Below are 21,138 nucleotides of genomic sequence, written 5' to 3'. Positions count from 1 at the left end.
TGTGCAGGTTAGGTGGATTAGCCATGCTAAATTACCCCTTAGTGTCCAAAGATGTGCAGGTTAGGTTACAGGATTACCACAATGGGGTGGTGCAGACTCATAGATCATAGAATTTACAGTGCAGAAGGAGGCCATTCGGCCCATCAAGTCTGCACCGGCTCTTGGAAAGAGCACCCTACCCAAGGTCAACATCTCCACCCTAACCCAGTAACCCCACCCAACACTAAGGGCAATTTTGGACACTAAGGGCAATTTATCATGGCCAATCCACCTAACCTGCACATCTTTGGACTGTGGGAGGAAACCGGAGCACCCGGAGGAAACCCACGCACACACGGGGAGGATGTGCAGACTCTGCACAGACAGTGACCCAAGCCGGATTCGAACCTGGGACCCTGGAGCTGTGAAGCAATTGTGCTATCCACAATGCTACCGTGCTGCTACCGTGACTCAATGGGTGGGATGGCCTCCTTCTGCACTGTAGGGATTCTATGGCTGTTCAAACTCTCCTAATCGCTGCGATCCCTAAACTGAGATAACCAGAAGGAAACATTCACACACCTGATTGTAAAGTGTTTTTTATTGGATACAGCAAACCCTTACAATGTATTGCTGTGGTGTAAACATGGAAACAATCTTCACTGTTTTAAGAGAATAAGTGTGAGCACTCGGCCAAGAAGCAATTGGGTTAAGAATTAAGATTCTAATGCATTAAAATTCTGCAGAGTCAGATTCATCTTGAAGCTGGAGAATATTTCAATGTTTATAATAAGCACATTTTCAGAATAAATCACAATATACTGTAATAAAGATGTTTGTGGTACATAGATGAATAATATGCCAGCTATTCAGTTAATGCTCCAACATCCTTTGAAAAATAATTTGTAAATGATTTCCATTTTTTCAAGGCTTGCAGCCAGTCTCGGGAACAACTGATTCCAGTTTGAGTACTTTTCTTTGGAATTCCTGTGAAGTAAAGTTGGAGGGAACCAACAGTTAAGCTGAAGTATCCCAGGATGGTAGACAATTCAGCACAGAAGGAAGCTATTCAGCACATTACCAATGCAATGTACTCTTCAAAGTACAAGGAAGAAACTTTATTTGGGACTAAACTGAAGGCCATGACATCGTATTGTGCATCGACAGGCGTACCATGTTAAAGATGCTGACAACCAATTTGTTCACTATTTTTCATTTTCCTCTTTGGTAAATCGTACCACCAGACGGGAGAAAGAGCAACTCTGGTAGAAGTGAAGGATTAACCGCAGCTCAAAGAATGCCTTAATCCTCTTCCGGCTAAGACTAATTGTCAAGTAATGTCTTTTTCCTTTGGGGACCAGGGCCACAATTGGGAGAGCAATCCCACAGTCCAGTCAAGCAACTGACATGACATACTCACCACATCATACCTATTAGCCAATGTCCCAGACTCCTCCACGACAATCCATAGGTACGTCTTGGCCCACCGGCAGGACAGACCCACCAGGTTGGTGGCACTGTTGAGAGGGAATGGACCAGGAGGTCTCAACATTAATTTTAGACAGTAATATCCAGGCCAAGCCTCCTGTTGATCATCTACACAGCCTTGCTCTGGTGATGATTCAGTATTCTTCCGCGTTGACCCACTATTGGAAGAAACTCTGAGGGGGACTTCAATGTCTCCAAGAATGGCTTGGTCACACCACTACTGACTGAGCTGTCCAAATACAGAAGGATCAGAGCTACTAAACTGAGTTACTGGTAGGTTAATGAGGGAACCAATACGAGGGGCAAAACCTACTTGATCTCATCCTCTTCAATGTACTTCTGGCAAATGCATTTGTCCATGACAGTACTGATAGGAGGGACCACCACAAGGTTCTTGTGGAGATAAGGACCTGGATACTCCGTTTCTGCGTCTAAGTGCTGACGTCAACAGAGGATCTGTGGTGTTTCACGATGGAAAATTTGGCGCCACACCCACCCCGATTCCGCTAACGATGAGGGGCTAGCACTAGCGACACGTGAAACACCCAAGGAACGCACGGTAAACGGTGGGATAAGGGCAATTAGGGATGGGCAACAAACACTGGCCTAGCCAATTGCACCCACATCCTGTGAAAATTAATTTTTAAAAAGGGATAGATTCAGAACCATTCTAGCAATTAAAACCTGGGCAGCCATGATGCTCTGTTGGCCATGAACAGCAGTTTAACTGTATTCTCCCACAGTCTGTAGCCCCAAGGTCCAGCATTTCCTTCACTTTGACAATACAATTAAGCGAGGGGCCAACCCTGGTTCAATGAGGAATATGAATCTGGTGATGCCACAACACAGCAGAAACATCCTGCTATAGACGGAGCTAAGCGATCTCTGAACCGATGGACCAGATCAGAGTTTAGCAGTCCTGTCACATTCAGTCGTGGATGGTGGTGGACAGTTAAACAAGGATTCAAAGGCAGAGGTTCGACAAACATCCCAATACTCAATGATTACCCATCAGCTTAAAAAAAAAACTTCTACTTATCTGTTTGGTTGTGGCTATTGACCACAGTATGTCCCAAAACCTGAGTGTAGCAATTGGTTCAGGGCTACCCAATTTCTTATAAAGGTCCTTACGCAGCCATGTGGCTACTTGTTAGTATAAACAAGGATCCAAATTCCTCGTTCCGGGCCCTGCCTCAGATGCCTGAGAAATGGTCTGACATTTGAACACAGGACATTGCACCTCAGAATTGACTCTTATGTTGAATTCCTTCAAGTGATAGTTACTGGCTGGTATAGCGAGCACATTGTACAAAGGATAGACACTGTCTGACATTAAACAGGGCCAGAATAATTGCCTGGATTGGTTAGGATCATGTCAGGGAGCCGAGAAAATAAATTCCGGGACTATTCGCCCCAATGGACTTTTTATTCTTATCTTTTTGCGTCTCCTGGGCGATGACATGGTTTGTGAGTGGAATAGTGATTGGCTGTATTGTGGCTGGGTTTCTCCGTTGCAAGTCTGCCTCACTACCGCTGCGAGCGAGGATGGAGAATTTGGGGCGGGATTCTCTGATCCTGTGACGGCGCCAACAGTCCCCCAGGATCAGCGATCCTGCGGCTCACAAGAGCCAGCACAGCACTGGAGCGACTCATGCAGCCCCAGCTGCCGATACCGCTGTCAAACGGGCGGCGCGGGTCTGCGCATGCTCGCTGCGGCTGGCACTAATTCACGCATACGTGTTACGGCTGGCACGAATTCACTCATGCGCGCTAGTTGCCTTCTCCGCACCAGCCCTGACGCAACATGGCGGAGAACTACAGGGGCCCGGCACGGAGTAAAATAGGCCCCCACGAGGAGAAGCCGGCCCATTGATCGGTAGGCCCCGATCGCGGGCCAGGCCACGGTGGAGGCCCCCCTCCGGGGTCGGATCATCCTTCCCACCCACCCACCAGGCCGCCCCGCCCCCCAGATTGAATGCCGAGGTCCGGCCGGGTAGGACCACACGTGAATGGCGCCGGCGGGACTCGGCCCAACGTGCGTGGAGAATTGCCAGGGGGGCTGCGTAGAGCGGCCCCTGACCGGTGCCGATTCTCCGATCACCGGAGAATCGGCGGAACGGCATTGGTGCGGCGTCGTGTGAATCGCCCCCCCCCCCCGGCGATTCTCCGACCCAGCCTGGGGTCGGAGAATCCCGCCCGCGGTGTTCAGCTAAATCTCCCATTCACTGCAGAGGAACCGGAGAATTCTGGATGGATCAGCAATGGCATTGATAAGGGTGTCTACAGTTCAATGCAAAAAAGCTACCTTTCATTATTCCCTTCATGTTAATGAGACAGTTAAAATGAAAAAAAGACGACAATCACGAAAGGTTGTGCTACAAGTTAGCAAGGATATAAGAAAAAAAACAATCCAAGAACAGGCTGAATTTCTAGAGGGATACAATTGAACAATAGGGAAGTTATGATAAACCTCTATCAAGCCTTGGTTAGACCACACATAAAGAATACTGTTTGCAATTCTGGCTGCCATATTAGAAAAGGAGAGAGAGGCACTGATGAGGGTGCAAAGAAGATTTACATGAATTACACCAGAAAAGTGTGAGTGTACATGTCAGGAAAGGGTTTACACATTGGGTTTCTGTAATTCATTGCTTATTCAATGAGCAAAGGGGGAAGGAGGTGTCAGTCTTTCTTTAGCAAAGGTTTATTCCCAAAACCCAAAGCAACTAGACTCATTCCTCCCCCAGCACAGGTGGAAACCGCTTCTTAAATATGCTTCTGAATAATGCCCTAACCTTTCCACAATGGGCAACAGCTGCTCCCACTTACATCTAGAAAATGCATTTCATTGTGACAGGATTGCAACAGTAACTTGGTCTCTTTTCTCATGAGAAAAGAAGGCTGAGGAGTGAACTAATAGAGATTTTTAAAGTTCTGAAAGGTTTTGTTTCATTCTAACATGGGATGTGATGTGTTAGGCAGGTCGGTTCGGTGTGGACTGCACTTGATGCAGCGATGCGAGAAACAGATTCAGCGATGCGAGAAACAGACCTCTAACACTGTAGAAGATCCAACACGGTTTTATTGAACGATAGAACTAACATACATATTTAACTGTGGGTCGACACGATACTGAGCTGACTGGAGACCTTGTGCTAGCCTGACCAGACTTACTGCCGACCGCATGGTGTTTGCACTGTGCTAGCTCGTGGACTCTGACTGTCTCAGTGGCTGGGTCCAGAGAGAGCAGGAAACCTAGTGCCCTCTGGCTTTGGTGGTGTCGTGTCCGATGATTGGCTGCACTGTGTTGTGTGCTTACTGGTCATCCTGTGTGTCAATCACTGCCTGTCTGCACTTCATTATATACATGCATGGATATTATGATAGGATGTGTTTGTTGCTGCCTGGGCAAGCGCTTATTGCACATCCCTAATTGCCTCAGCTCCTGGACTGTATGGATTGCTAGGCCATTTAAAGAGTCAATCACATTTCTGTGGATCTGGAGTCACATGTGGGCCAGACAAGGTAAGGGCAGCAAATTTCCTTCCCTAAAGTACATTAGTGAACCAGATGGGTTTTGAATGACAATTGGCAATGGTTTCATGGTTATCATTAGACTTTCAATTCCAAATTTTTATTGAATGTTTCCTTTTGTAGGGAAGTGCATAACTAGTGGCCATCAATATATGACAGTCACCAAGAAAATTCAACACGGAATTAAGAAGAAACTTTTACCTGCAGAATAATGAAAATGTGGCTGTTACATGGAGTGCTTGAAGTAAATAATATAAATGCATTTAAGTATATGTTGGACAAGCATAGAAGGGAGAAAGGAATAGAGAGTTGTGGTGATAGATTTAGATTAGAAAAGATAAGAGGAGGTTGAGTGGAGCATATGCACAAGTATGGACTGACTGGATTGCAAAGCCTCTTTCTGTGCTCTATATCTTAAACAATGCTATAAAGAATTTGTATTTCCTTCAAACATTAGTGACCAAACCTAACAATATGAATGACCTTCATGGGCAGTACAGCCACTGGCTCAGGCAGAGGACACAGCACTTGTAAATTCCTAGAAGGGGAAAACCATATCACCTGTGTTTAAATTCCCTCAGATCTTTGATTTGCAAGGCTTTCATTCATAACAATGTGAAATTAATTTTATCACGCAGTGATTGACAGCTTGCACACACCCATCTATCTGAACTTAAATCATTAATTCAAAATGTGATTATGTGGTTGATGAAACATTCCAGTCCCCTTGGTGCCCACTGTGCATGGAAGGTGTTGATTGTGCAGACATACATCATGTGCTCCCTCTTCAGGGACACTCAGCTGTGAATATAGCCACGGTAAAGGGTCAGACAGTTTGAAGATGGCCCCTGTAGTGATCTGTACATCTGTACATACATTTGCACATACACCAGGGACTACAGACAGATGTAACAGCCACAGCCTCACTAGAGGGCAGCATCAGAGTTGGGTATAAAGGGTCCAGCCCAAGGGAGGCTCCGCCTCTTTCAGAAGCACAGGGCTAGTGAGCAGCAGCAGACAGAGACAGCTCAGCATAGGCAGTTTACCTTAGCTTCCCTGGTCATACCTCTTGACTGAATTATATCTAGTTAAGCTCTGGAAACAGAACAAACCCACTGAATAACGTATTTGTGTTAACTGGAAGTCTACAATCTTTATTCAGACATAGAGAATAACATAGCCCCCTTGATCGCCTACTGCCTGAACCTGTTGGTGCTGGGCAGGCTCAGGAGCAGGTTTCTGGGGAGGATCAAGAAATATGGGTGAAATAAATTGTAGAGTAATGGGTTAATAGTTATGTTAATGAGACAATGAGCTTGTTGTTGATGTATTCATGACAGTAAGAGTCAGATGACTAGGGGGATCCAAGAGAACAAGGTATGGAACAGTCTGTCTCCTGAAAACCATGTGCTAACCTGAGGTTTTTGTAAAATAGTTCTTCATATATAGTTTCAAGAAAAACTATATCCCGACTATCTCAAGCTAATCATAGAATTAGCAAGGCCTCATCAATGGTCAGATTCTACAAGGGGCGGCAACAGATTGAAAGATGATGGCAGCGTTGGAGGCCACAGATTGTTGTTTGTATAAATCCACCGATTGTCTTTTTGCCCAATGTGCTGGTCGTACCTGAGCCAACCATATGGCAGCGTTTAGTCAGTGAATTTACAAGTAGAGTTGATTTTAATGGGAGCAATTATTTCTGACTTATTGATTCATCCAGCCCATTCTGCAAATTTCTGAGGATAGGTCATCGACCTGGAACTTTAACTCTGTTTCTCACTTCACAGGTGCAGTTTGATGCACTGGGTATTTTCAGTATTCTCTGTTTTATTTCAGATTTCCAGCATTCACTGTATTTTGTACTCTTATAATTAATAGTTCATGGTTTTGATGAAGGATAAAGAGTGGACAAAAGACATGGGAAATTACAGCATAATCTAAGTGCCATATGTCATGTGTGCTATTATTTGTGTGTCATAAAATTTGCAGAGCAATGTAAATGTCTCCTTCACAATGACGCAAGTCTCATGGAAATCCTGAGCCAATGCTAGTTTTAACGTGGGGCCGACTGAACTGTAATTTAAGGTGCAGGGGGTACCACTAAATCTTCCAATGGACCAGATTATGAAGAACCATTTCCAGATAAATATATTTCCAGGATTGTCAGAAGCACTGAGGTGATCAAGAGCGACAGCTTGTTAAATTGAAAGAAAATTCATGATGCATAAAGAATTGCCATCTTACCACAGTCATCGCCACCCATGCCTGCAGCCACACTGCAGAGAACAGGACATAGAAGGCAGCTGTCATTTTTGAGGTTTGAATTTAAATACATGGCACAGGGTCATAAACAGATGTTTTTCTCAGTGCAAGTGAACCCAAAAGAGTTTCACCACTGCTCGGCGAGAGGTGGGGCCTTGATCAAGCATTTGCTGAGTTTTGTGCAAGCTGAGAGTTCCACCTGGTGTGAGACTATGAAACTGACACTGCTCTATCCTGCTACTACCCCTCATCAAGTAACTAAGGCTTCAGGCTACATGCTCAAGTTACCAAAAGAGTTAAATTTTGTATTCTGGCATAAGACCTTAAACAAGAAATAACTAGTAGGGACTGGTTTAGCACAGTGGGCTAAGACAGCTGGCTTGTAATGCAGAACAAGGGGCGGGATTCTCCGACCCCCCCCGGTTGGGTCGGAGAATTGCCGGGGGGTGACATGAATCCCGCCCCGCCGCCCCGATGGCCGAATTGTCCGGCGCCGGGGTTTTGGCGGGGGGACGGGAATCGCGCCGGTCGGCAGCCTCTGGCAACAGCCCCCCCGGCGATTCTCCACCCTGCGATGGGCCGAGCGGCCGCCCGTTTTGGGCCGGTGCCACAGGTGTAAATCAAACCAGGTCCGTACCGGCGGGACCTGGCTCTGCGGGCGGCCTACAGAGTCCTCGGGGGGGGGGGGGGGGGGGGGTGCGGGGGGGATATGGCCCCAGGGGGTGCCCCCACGGTGGCCTATCCCACCGATCCGCGGGTGGGCCTGTGCCATGGGGGAACTCTTCCCTCCGCGCCGGCTGCTGTCAACCTCCGCCATGACCGGCGCGGAGAAGAACCCCCCTGCGCATGTGCTGGGATGACACCAGCACACCTGGCGTTCCCGCGTATGCGGCAACTCGCACTGGCGCCGGCTTAGCCCCTGAAGGTGCGGAGGATCTGGGCAGCCTGACGCCGGAATGGTTCACGCCACTCCTCCGCGCCGGTACAGCCAGCCCCGCCTGGTAGACGAGAATCCCGCCCAAGGTCAGCAGCGCGGATTCAATTCCCGTACCGGCATCCCCAAACAGGCGCCGGAATGTGGCGACTAGGGGCTTTTCACAGTAACTTCATTGAAGCCTACTTGTGACAATAAGTGATTATTATTATTAGTGTGTACTGATTATTCTGATTTTCAGCGAATAAGTTAAGAAATAAATACTCCCGGTTTACTTATTGATTGGCATTCTTAGTTTACAAGCCAGCTTTCAGGACCCTGTACATGTGTAATAATATCTCTGGTTTTTCACCTTCAATATGAATTAACCTAATCGCTCACCTTTAATATTTGTTAGCCTGGTTCCTGACTGATTATTCATGAAGTTCAGTATTACTACAGGCACAGGAACAAACACTCACAGTAATCAAGGTCAGCTCACTGATCTTTCCCTCAACCTTCCAATGTTGTGGTCCAGGATCATGGAGCCAAGTGCTACAGGTGTCTCATTAAAACAATAATTCCCACAGGAGCTGTCCGCCTGTCTCTACCAATTTTGTGTAAACTGACAAATTTAATTATATAACCTGGATTGCCCCCAATGATTACACATAATATGGTGCAATGGAAGAAGCTCAGCTGGCAGCCATGAAAAGAAAAAAACACAGGCCTTTTGGCTCACATGGGGCCTGTGGGTGGTCATTCTTTCTGTGGAGTCAGGCTGTGGTTTAACTAATGGAGACAGATGCCAATGATGACACAGGTGTGGAGGTAACGTGGTTACAAGTGTCAATTAGTTTCAGGGGAACCAGCTTAATGATACCCTGCACCTTTACCACCCCCGGACATGCACCTCCCAGCATGATGCACATGAAAATGTCATCGGTGAAAAAAAATAAGCAGACTGACAAGGAATTCCCCTATACCGTGCACTTGACCTCTGTGAGAAAAGTACTCAAAGGACTATTAAAGGGTGCAATCTTTTGACTCTGAACTTCCATCAGTAATCCTCCCTTGCTAACAGTGTTTATAGAAATGAGGATGCACAGGAGTCCAACCAAAGGGGAAAATAGGTGGGGCTCTGGGAGCGGAGTCCTGGGCAGGATGGACCCTGGAGCCAGAGGATGAAGACCTGGTAAGTGACTCTGTGCTTGTGAAAAGTTTATCTTTACTTGGTACCAGTAAACCCTTGTTCTGTTTTGCTAGAAGTCTCCCTGACTAGCTTCGAACGGCCACATTGATGACGAGTGTAACCTGGCTCGCTCGCAAATCCTCAACAGTTCAGAATTTGAGGGAAAAGGGAGAAGCCTCCAAAACAAACAGGGAAATCGAAAAGCATCGACTACATCATAAAATAGCGAGGGAAGTTTGCCCCATTCGACCAGTATATTAAGAGGCTTTTTTACAGCAAACAAAATAACAGGGGAGGATAAACAAAAGGTTTTTGTGGGCCCAGGCCTCTAAGGTCATATGGAAGTTGATGTCCCCAGAGGCTCCCGACACAAAGTAAATTGACCAATTGGTGATTGCCCTCAGGTCGGCAGACACAAAGGAAATTCAGCCACAAGCTCAGGAACAGGAACGTAGTCAATGGTCAGGGAGGAAATGGGTCACCAGCCCAGATGTCAAGATGATTGCTATCGATGTGGGGGAGACCACCTCCAAGTAGCTTGCCGCTGCGGAGAGTGTATTGTTTTCGGTGCAATAAGAAGGGCCAAAACCAGGCAGATTGCTGTGCCAGCCAGGGCGCACCAAATCAAAACAAAAACAAGTTATGATCCCAGTGAATAAAGTGGAAAGGGATTCAGCTGAAGAACCCGAAATGTACAGATTAAACATGGTTAAAGTGAGAAAAACAGCCCCAACTGAGATAGTCCTCACAGGGGGAGAAGGATTTGTGTTGTGGGAGGGTGGGTGTGGGGGTGGAAAGAGGTCCTTCCGATGGACTTTGGGGTCACCTCCATCATGCACTGACACCCCTTCACCCAATGCAGGGTCCCCCGCATCAGGGATATGCTTGAATATACTTCAACCAATTCATGCCCACCTGATTCCCGGCTGAGAGGGCTGGAGCATCATGGGAGCTGAAGATTCAGGCTTCCAGCCTGTTAATCAGATGCAAATGGATGCAAATATTTGCATGGTGTTCGCATTTGCATGGGGTGTGTAGCTCGCTGCTGCTGTCGGCAGGGGGCCGGAGCACAACTGGTGCCGAATCCATTTTCCAGCCATTCTTCGCTACATATGGAAAACCGCTACCGGCGGGGAGGGACAACCCCAATTTCGGAACAGTTGGGTCCAGCAGACAGCATCAATGTACTATGGCTAAGCCAGAAAGAACAGAGGGAACCTAAGAGTTCTGAGGAGGTAGTGTTGACGACCCAGGTGGGAGCTGGAGATGGGGATGCCCCTGCAATAGTGCTCGAATCTCAGAGACAATCTTCCACGGATGACAACGTTGCTACCTCAGAGTTGCAGGCGTCGGTTGGGGGACTAAGGTGGTCTACGAGACCGAGAAAATCCTCCGACAGAATAATGCTGTGATGAACTGTTATGGAATCTCTCCCCTTGCGTTTCCTCAAACATTTTGTTGTATTTAGTAAATTCATGCAGTCTGTTCTGTAAATATGTTATTGAGTGACGAAAGGGTGGAGGGTTATGGTAGTGCGGCCCCTTTAAGAGGGGGGCCATCGCAGTTCACGTGAAGAGTTCGGAGGCTAATGCACAGGAGCATGTGAACCCCGATCAATGGAGAAAAAGCACGGGGCTTGGGAACGGGGTCCCAGGCAGAGTGAACCCTGGAGCCACAGAGTTAAAAGCTGTTCAGTGACTGTGCGCTTGTGGATAGTTTACCTTTATTACCAGTAAGCCCTTGTTCAGTTATAGTGGAAGTCTCCCTCGTGTTGCCTCGAGCCACCACAAAAGCTAAGCCAGTTCACCAACTTGTTGGCAACTTTGACGTGTTTATCTCTCTGGGCAGGATTCTCCGCCCAGCAACCAGAGAATCCCGCCCGAGGTCAATGGACTTCTCCCATTGTCCGCGCCTCGCCCGTGGCGATCTTGCGGCGGGCGGGGCAGAAGAATGCAGCCTTCTGTCTCAGATTATAGTCTTTTCTTTGCATTTTTTTGTTGTTGCAGTGTCTGCTTTTTCCTACCTCAGTTCCTCATTCATGTTAAACGTGCATTTGTTTGATCAACGTTTTTGGAATTCATCTCCTCTGGTTACAACTTGCAAAAAAATTTTTTTGAGGGAAAAGGTCACTGAAATAAGATTCACTGACAAAGAATAAAAAAATTACAAGCAAAAAGGCTGAAATAACAATTTTTTTTTGATCATCACTAAAGTGCCACTCCCAGTACACCCACAGCTGTTCTAGCTGTGAGTAATGATCAGCCATTTCACCTCAGCTGTCATTAGCTCATTTTTAGATCTTTACTCCTTTTTAAATCAAGATCATTTCAGCTCTTGTGCTCAAGATCTCTCTCCCATGCTGAATCCAGGTTAGCTTTCATTCACACCCAGGATCACGAAACAGATGTTGGTGAATTGCTTTTATTCAGCGCATTTACCCTAAATACCTTCTCAGGACCTCTCTAATTTATGATGAGTGAACTCAGCAACAAATCAGCTTTTAAGTTTAAAACCACGAAGCAAACAGAAGGAGAACAATCAAATCAGCAACAGCTGCAGAATACAATTAAATATTCTGTTCAACATTCTTTCATCTTGAAGTCCTCAAGAAGAAACATAACCGGAGGATCAAAGCTCTATGCAAATATAGCATGAACTTGTTAACAATGGCAGACAGGTAAAACATATTTGATTCATCCAATCTGCCCCGCACAATTGCAATACTTTGTGAATCATAATAAATACTCTCCACCCACTTCTCCCAAAATCAAGGATCTCCTGGGAGATGTGAAAAACTGATTAAAGGCCAGGATGTTTGAAGGGAAAATTCTTTTCCCACCAAATTAGGTGATTAAAACTGTCTCACTATGAGATCACCTTGAAGTGTCACGTTTTTCTAAGAGGTGATGTGGCTCCAACCAGACACAGGGCCAGGTCTCACCTCAAGGAATTCAGCGAATTGGCACACTCTGCCCAGAGGCCTGCTATTTCTTGTGTAAAGAACTACATCCTGACATCGAACTATCTGGCCTGATACAAAAACACTGGGCGGAATCTGACCACGTTTTTTCAAAGTAACAGACTCAGCTGCACAGACCAGTTTTCACTCATGACCTTCAGCCTCTATAAGAAAACAAAAGAGTGCCCGTGGTTTATGTCACTGCTGGGTTGAGGCCTGATAGAGCCGGATTCACCTCCACAGATGTCAAGGCACCATCTTTGAACATTGCTGCGATCAAAACTGAAGTGGAACACCATCCCCCATCATAAAGGTATCGGAGCCACTTCCCCTCCTCACTGCCCTATGCTTGCACGTTCCATCCCTCACTGCCCCCCCCCCCCCCCCAAACTGGAAACCCCTCCATGGGGCTCCCACAAGGGCCTGCCTTGCCAACTGACAATGCCAGCCTGTGCCAGGACACTCCCCAGGCATGTCCATCTCCCGGGGTTATACTTACAATTGCGCTCCCCGCCCATCCCCCAGAGGCACCCCTCAACTGAATCTCATTTTTAAAAAGCTGTTGTCAACCTTGCCCACATGACGTTACATCGGCAAGCTTTGAATATTCAGTGACGGGAGGTCATGTGGCGGAATTGTGTAGCGATATTTAAATCCATTAAATTGAGGTTCTCGCCCTTTGTGGGCATCAACCCCGTGATGTCACTGGCGAGGGGTGGGGAAAATTGGGAAGCACAATCTCTCCGGAGAGAATCGCATTTCCTGATTCTCTCCCGATTTTCCGCCTGTGTCACTGTTCTCACTGACGGCGAATGCACATAGAAAATCATCCCCGCATCCCAAGGCAGTTCACAGGAGAGCCAAAAAACAAAGTACGACACCAACCACATAATACATTAGGGCAGATGATCAAAAGCTTGGTCATTAAGTAGGTTTTCACGAAGGTCGTATGAGGGAAAAATGAGATAAAGAGACAGAAAGTGTTAGGGAAGGAATTCCAGAACATAGCATCAAGGCAACGGAAGGCATGATCACCAATGTTTGACCAAAATCATGGATCTATAGTGTGTTAAATTAAAAGGCCGTAGAGCCGTAGAATCCCCATAGTGCAGAAGGAGGTCATTCGGCCCATCGAGTCTGCATTGACCCTCCGAAAGAGCACTCTACCTAAGCCCACTCCCCCTCCCTATGCCCGCAACATTGTTGATGTGTTAGGCAGGTAGGTTCGATGTGGACTGCACTCGATGCAGGGAAGCTAGAAACAGACGTCTAACACCTGGAGAAGATCCAACACTGTTTTATTCAACGATAGAACTGATATATATGTTCAGCTGCGGGTCGACACTATACTGAACTGACTGGAGACCTTGTACTAGCCTGACCCAGACTTACTAGCTACCGCATGATGTTTGCACTGTGCTAGCTTGTGGACTCTGATTGTCTCAGTGGTTGGGTCCCGAGAGAGCGGGAAACCTAGTGCTCTCTGGCTTTATAGTGGTAGTGTCCTGTCTGGTGATTGGCTGCACTGTGTTGTGTGCTTACTGGTCATCCTGTGTGTCAATCACTGCCTGTCTGCATCTCATTATATACATGAGTGGATATTATGACATCTTCCCCCTTTTTATTTAGATAAGTAAATAGTCAGGTGTGCGTGCGTATATATATATATGCCTGACTATATACAGAAAGTGTCTAAATGAACGTATATACATAGGAAGGTGTCGATAGTGCAGATACATGGCAAACGAAACAATATTTACAGAGGTTAAATCGATGAAGTCACGAAATGTACAAAAGTTCAGTCTACAGATTCAGTCTTTGTGGTGGGCGACAAATTCTTGTCGATCGCCGCAGAGGTGGATCAGGAGCCGCCTGCACGTGGATAGGCGGGATCGCTGCCATCGCGGTGGTCGCATGGGCCGGCAGGACTACTGGTAGATCGGTGGAAGAATGCTTGGTCTGGCACGGATGGTGTCGAGGTCGGATTTTGAGATGAGGTTCGCTGATGCGCCGGTGTCCAGTTTAAATCGGATGTGAGTCTTGTTAACTGTGAGGATAGCACACCACTCATCGTTGGGATCCACTCTGAGGATCGAGAGGCGTTTCGCCGTTGTGGTGGAAGGCAGCGCATGTGTAGTTATGATGCCCACCTGGTATGGGGACTTGAGGCACTCAGCATCAGGGTCTGTTGGGTCGTCGGGATCGGAATCTGGCATGCCTTGTTGTATTGAGCAGACACATCTGCGCCGCAGCTGGGATCGCTGGCTGCTGAGCGGTGGAGCAGATCTGCAAAGGGCTGCGTAGTGGCCAAACTTGCCACACTGCAGACACCGGCGTCCTTTTGCCAGATATTGCTGCTTTAAATGGGCGGAGCCACAATGCGGACATGTCATGACGCCGACGTCAGTGTGTTCCGTGCGCCATCGCGCATGCGCAGTGCGGTCGGTCGACGTATGCACCTGCGCAGTCGGGTTAACGGGCTTGTCGTCCACTCGGTCGTGGCGCGCATGCGCAGGGACCCGGGAAAAGCACGCGAAACGGCCACTCTCCTCGATGCTCAAGCCCTGCATTTGTGCAATGGCCTGAACCCGTTCCGCCTCGTGGGAGGCCAGCTTTGCAGTTTCTGCCGCCCTGATGTGGGAGTAACGATTCTTAGCATGCGCGTGGACAACGCACATCTCGATAGCGACAGAGAGGGTCAACTGTTTGACTTTCAGGTGCTGCTGCCGAAGGGAGTTGGAGTGGGCCCCGAAAACGATCTGATCCTGGATCATGGAAGCAGCCGTCAAGACTGCGCTAGGATGCGGAGATGGGTCACGAAGGACTGAAAAGGTTCATCCTTACCCTGAAGCCTCTGCTGGAAAACGTACCGTTCTAAGCTCTCATTCACCTCAATGTCGCAGTGGTTGTCAAACTTCAGCAGGACTGTTTTGAATTTCGTTTTGTCTTCGCCGTCAGCGAACGTAAGGGAGTTGTAGATGTGGATGGCGTGGTCCCCCGCGGTGGAGAGAAATAGCGCGATCTTCCTGGCATCCGATGTTGCTTCGAGGTCGGAGGCCTCGATGTACAAGAGGAACTTTTGCTTGAAGATTTTCCAATTGGCGCCGAGGTTGCCAGAGATGTGGAGCTGCGGAGGACGCTGAATGTTTTCCATTTCACCGGATGGCTGCTTGCTGGTCAATGCTGATTCACTTGAGGTAGGTCCGTCAAGATCAGTATCACTCCGGTACCATAATGTGTTAGGCAGGTAGGTTCGATGTGGACTGCACTCGATGCAGGGAAGCTAGAAACAGATGTCTAACACTGGAGAAGATCCAACACTGTTTTATTCAACGATAGGACTGATATACATATTCAGCTGTGGGTCGACACTATACTGAACTGACTGGAGACCTATTAGTAGCCTGACCAGACTTACTAGCTACCGCATGGTGTTTGCACTTGCTAGCTCGTGGACTCTGATTGTCTCAGTGGCTGGGTCCCGAGAGAGCGGGAAACCTAGTGCCCTCTGGCTTTATAGTGGTAGTGTCCTGTCTGGTGATTGGCTGCACTGTGTTGTGTGCTTACTGGTCATCCTGTGTGTCAATCACTGCCTGTCTGCATCTCATTATATACATGAGTGGATATTATGACAATTGTAACCCCACTTAATCTGCACATATTTGAACACGAGGACATTTCAGCATGGCCAATCCACCCAGCCTGCACATCTTTGGATTTTGGGAGAAAACTGGAGTATGCTGTTGAGTATCCAGTATGTCAGTTAAGCAGGCTAATACCAACAATGTAGGAGGTGTGTGGGGTGGTGATGAGGTGGAACTGGCTGTCGTCAGTGTACATTAGAGAATGTTGTGCTTTAGGATGATGTTACTGAGGGGCAGCATGTAGATGAGAAAAAAGACGGGGCCAAGACCCCAGAAATAAAGGTGTGGGAGCAGGAAGAGGAATCATTGCCAGCAACACTGATTAAATGGATAAAAATGGTAACAGTTAAGTGCCACTCCATTTAGCTGGATGACAGCAAAGAGGGGAGAATGTGGTCAACTATTTAATTACTTACAATTTGTGATAATTGGTCGTACCTAAAATATTTAATTAGACCTCAATTGGATCACACCTAAATCTAAACTGCAGTAAATCATAGAATCCCAACTCTCTTAAACCCATCATGAAATTCTTTAAATTAGGGATTGGCCTGGCAATCTTTCTGTGTACCCATTCCAAAACCTCAATAACACTCACCGTATGAAAAGACCAAAATTGGGTAAGGTCTTCCAAATGAAGCCCAACCATGAGCAAAATATGATGAATCGTCTTATAGCCAATTTTCTCATGAATGCACCCCAACACCCAACACTCTATTCAGTTTAGCCATTCCTTCACGGGGTTGTTCACATACATTTAGAGATTTATACAACTTCACTAAGGATGTATGAATGTTGAGCATTCTCCCCACTCACATAAAATGTTGCATTTATCCAAATGAAACATAATTTTCCAACCATGAGTCCAATCTCCCAACACATTAGAATCCACCTGAAATAGTCAAACATCATCTACAGACCTAACACTCAAAACAAATCTTTGCATCTTCTGCAAATTTGCAGTTCATTATCCTAATGCTGACATCCAGACCTTTAATAACAATGGTAAAGAGCAACAGTCATGACACTGATCCCTATAGAGAACCACTGAAGGCCAATCTTCAAACTGTCCCAAATCCATCTTGAACTGCCAGTCAGTTCTTAATCCAGCTCAATGTATTTCCTCTGGAATCAAATGCTGCACAGAAGCCCCATGAGTGTTACCTTAGCCAAAGCTTTATGTGATTCTAAGTAGGTAACGTTTACCGGGCATTACTCATTCACCATATATTATACATTGTTTCCGTTCAGCTTGATGAACACTGCAGGAGACCATAGAACACAGAACATTACAGCGCAGTACAGGCCCTTCAGCCCTCCATGGTTGGCTGAAAATTACCGGATCGTCGATGTATACCGCAAAATTGGGTAATCCTGAAACAACTTTGTTAGTTAACCATTGAAATGTGGCTGGGGCGTTTTTCATGCCAAATGGCATAACTTTGAATTGGTATATACCATCTGGAGTCACATAGAACATAGAACATTACAGCGCAGTACAGTCCATTCGGCCCTCGATGTTGCGCCGACCTGTGAAACCATTCTAAAGACCATCTACACTATTCCCTTATCACCCATATGTCTATCCAATGACCATTTGAATGCCCTTAATGTTGGCGAGTCCACTACTGTTGAAGGCAGGGCATTCCACACCCTTACTACTCTCTGAGTAAAGAACCTACCTATGACATCTGTCCTATATCTATCTCCCCTCAATTTAAAGCTATGTCCCCTCGTGCTGGACATCACCATCCGAGGAAAAAGGCTCTCACTGTCCACCCTATCTAATCCTCTGATCATCTTGTATGCCTCAATTAAGTCACCTCTTAACCTTCTTCTCTCTAACGAAAACTGCCTCAAGTCCCTCAGCCTTCCCTCATAAGATCTTCCCTCATACCAGGCAACATTCTGGTAAATCTCCTCTGCACCCTTTCCAATGCTTCCACATCCTTCCTATAATGCGGCGACCAAAATTGCACACAATACTCCAAATGCGGCCACACCAGAGTTTTGTACAGCTGCAACATGACCTCATGGCTCCGAAACTCAATCCCTCCACCAATAAAAGCTAACACACCGTACGCCTTCTTGACAACTCTCTCAACCTGGGTGGCAACTTTCAGGGATCTATGTACATGGACACCGAGATCTCTCTGCTCATCCACACTACCAAGAATCTTACCATTAGCCCAGTACTCTGTCTTCCTGTTGTTCCTTCCAAAATGAATCACCTCATACTTTTCTGCATTAAACTCCATTTGCCACCTCTCAGCCCAGCTCTGCAGCTTATCTATGTCCCTCTGTCATTTGTAACATCCTTCCGCACTGTCCACAACTCCACCGACTTTAGTGTCATCTGCAAATTTACTCACCCATCCTTCTACGCCCTCCTCCAGGTCATTTATAAAAATGACAAACAGCAGTGGCCCCAAAACAGATCCTTGTGGTACACCACTAGTAACTGGACTCCAGTCTGAACATTTCCCATCAACCACCACCCTTTGTCTTCTTCCAGCTAACCAATTTCTGATCCAAACTGCTAAATCACCCTGAATCCCATGCCTCCGTATTTTCTGCAGTAGCCTACCGTGGGGAACCTTATCAAACGCTTTACTGAAATCCATATACACCACATCAACTGCTTTACCCTCATCCATCTGTTTGGTCACCTTCTCAAAGAACTCAATAAGGTTTGTGAGGCACGACCTACCTTTCACTAAACCGTGTTGACTATCTCTAATCAAATTATTCCTTTCCAGATGATTATACACCCTATCTCTTATAAACCTTTCCAAGATTTTGCCCACAGTAGAAGTAAGGCTCACTGGTCTATAGTTACCGGGGTTGTCTCTACTCCCCTTCTTGAACAAGGGGATAACATTTGCTATCCTCCAGTCTTCTGCCACTATTCCTATAGACAACGATGACTTAAAGATCAAAGCCAAAGGCTCAGCAATCTCCTCCCTAGCTTCCCAGAGAATCCTAGGATAAATCCCATCCGGCCCAGGGCACTTATCTATTTTTACACTTTCCAGAATTGATAACACCTCCTCCTTATGAACCTCAAGCCCTTCTAGTCTAGTAGCCTGAATCTCAGTATTCTCCCGACAACATTGTCTTTTTCCTGTGTGAATACTGACAAAAAATATTCATTTAGCACCTCTCCTATCTCCTCGGACTCCAAACACAATTTCCCACTACTGTCCTTGACTGGCCCTACTCTTACCCTAGTCATTCTTTTATTCCTGACATATCCATAGAAAGCTTTAGGGTTATCCTTGATCCTACCTGCCAAAGACTTCTCATGTCCCCTCCTGGCTCTTCTTAGCTCTCTCTTTAGGTCCTTCCTAGTTAACTTGTAACTCTCGAGCGCCCTAACTGAACCTTCATGTCTTATCTTTACATAAGCCTCCTTCTTCCTCTTGACAAGTGTTTCGACTGCCTTAGTAAACTACGGTTCCCTTGCTCGACCACTTCCTCCCTGCCTGACAGGTACATACTTATCAAGGACATGCAGTAGCTGTTCCTTGAACAAGCTCCACATTTCCATTGTGCCCATCCCCTGCAGTTTTCCTCTCCATACGATGCATCCTAAGTCTTGCCTCATCGCATCATAATTGCCTTTCCCCCAGATATAACTCTTGCCCTGCGGTATATACCTATCCCTTTCCATCACTAAAGTAAACGTAATCGAATTGTGGTCACTATCACAAAAGTGCTCACCTACCTCCAAATCTAACACCTGTCCTGGTTCATTACCCAGTACCAAATCCAATATGGCCTCGCCTCTCATTGGCCTATCTACATACTGTGTCAGGAAACCCTCCTGCACACATTGGACAAAAACAGACCCATCTAAAGTACTCGAACTATAGCGTTTCCAGTCAATATTTGGAAAGTTAAAGTCCCCCATGACACCTACCCTGTTGCTTTCGCTCCTATCCAGAATCATCTTTGCAATCCTTTCCTCTACATCTCTGGAACTTTTTGGAGGCCTATAGAAAACCCCTAACAGGGTGACCTCTCCTTTCCTGTTTCTAACCTCAGCCCATACTATCTCAGTAGACGAGTCCTCATCAAACGTCCTTTCTGCCACCGTAACACTGTCCTTGACTAACAATGCCACCCCTCCCCCTCTTTTACCACTTTCCCTGAGCTTACTGAAATATCTAAATCCCGGCACCTGCAACAACCATCCCGCCCCTGCTCTATCCATGTCTCCGAAATGGCCACAACATCGAAGTCCCAGGTACCAACCCATGCCACAAGTTCACCCACCTTATTCCGGATGCTCCTGGCATTGAAGAAGACACACTTTAAACCACCTTCCTGCCTGCCGGTACACTCCTGCAACTTTGAAACCTTTCTCATGACCTCACTACTCTCAACCTCCTGTATACTGGAGCTACAATTCAGACTCCCAAGCCCCTGCTGAACTAGTTTAAACCCTCCCGAAGAGCATTAGCAAATTTCCCTCCCAGGATATTGGTAGCTTTTGGTCCAGGTGTAGACCATCCCGTTTGTAGAGGTCCCACCGACCCCAGAATGAGCCCCAATTATCCAGAAATCTGAAACCCTCCCTCCTGCACCATCTCTGTAGCCACATGTTCCAACTCCTCTCTCTCCCTATTCCTCGTCTCGCTATCACGTGGCATGGGTAACAACCCAGAGATAATAACTCTGTTTGTCCTAGATCCAAGTTCCCACCCTAGCTCCCTGAATTCCTGCCTTACATCCCTATCCCTTTTCCTACCTATGTTGTTGGTACCTATGTGGACCACGACTTGGGGCTGCTCCCCCTCCCCCTTAAGGATCCCGAAAACATGATCCGAGACATCACGCACCCTGGCACCTGGGAGGCAACACACTAACCGCGAGTCTCTCTCGTTCCCACAGAATCTCCTATCTATCCCCCTAACTATGAAGTCTCCAATGACTAATGCTCTACTCCCCTCCCCCCTTCCCTTCTGAGCAACAGGGACAGACTCTGTGCCAGAGACCTGTACCCCATGGCTTACCCCTGGTAAGTCGTCGTCCCCAACAGTATCCAAAGCGGTATACTTGTTACTAAGGGGAACAACCACAGGGGATCCCTGTACTGACTGCTTCCTCCCAGCCCCTCTCACCGTCACCCATCTATCTTTATTCTTCGGAGTAACTACAT

The 21,138-nt window shown here is 46.9% G+C and overlaps 1 protein-coding gene across 2 annotated transcripts in view; it reads right to left on the bottom strand.

Moving 5' to 3' along the window:
• Positions 1–562: 562 nt before the first annotated feature.
• The window catches only part of LOC140387704 (uncharacterized), a 45,796-nt gene continuing 25,220 nt past the window's right edge, over positions 563–21,138 (bottom strand). Inside the window, exons 6-7 of one of the 2 annotated variants that reach the window (XM_072470878.1) lie at positions 1,400–1,496; positions 563–966 (exon numbers count right to left, since the gene is read on the bottom strand). In XM_072470878.1, coding sequence (XP_072326979.1) covers positions 1,413–1,496 — 84 coding nt within the window. In that variant the 3' untranslated portion in view covers positions 563–966; positions 1,400–1,412. The remainder of the gene's footprint in view (positions 967–1,399; positions 1,497–21,138) is intronic. The other variant, XM_072470879.1, reaches the window with a different exon arrangement.

Source organism: Scyliorhinus torazame, chromosome 13 (assembly GCF_047496885.1).
Source record: "Scyliorhinus torazame isolate Kashiwa2021f chromosome 13, sScyTor2.1, whole genome shotgun sequence".
Taxonomy (NCBI): Eukaryota; Metazoa; Chordata; class Chondrichthyes; order Carcharhiniformes; family Scyliorhinidae; genus Scyliorhinus; species Scyliorhinus torazame.
This window is presented reverse-complemented; position numbering and strand designations above follow the sequence as displayed.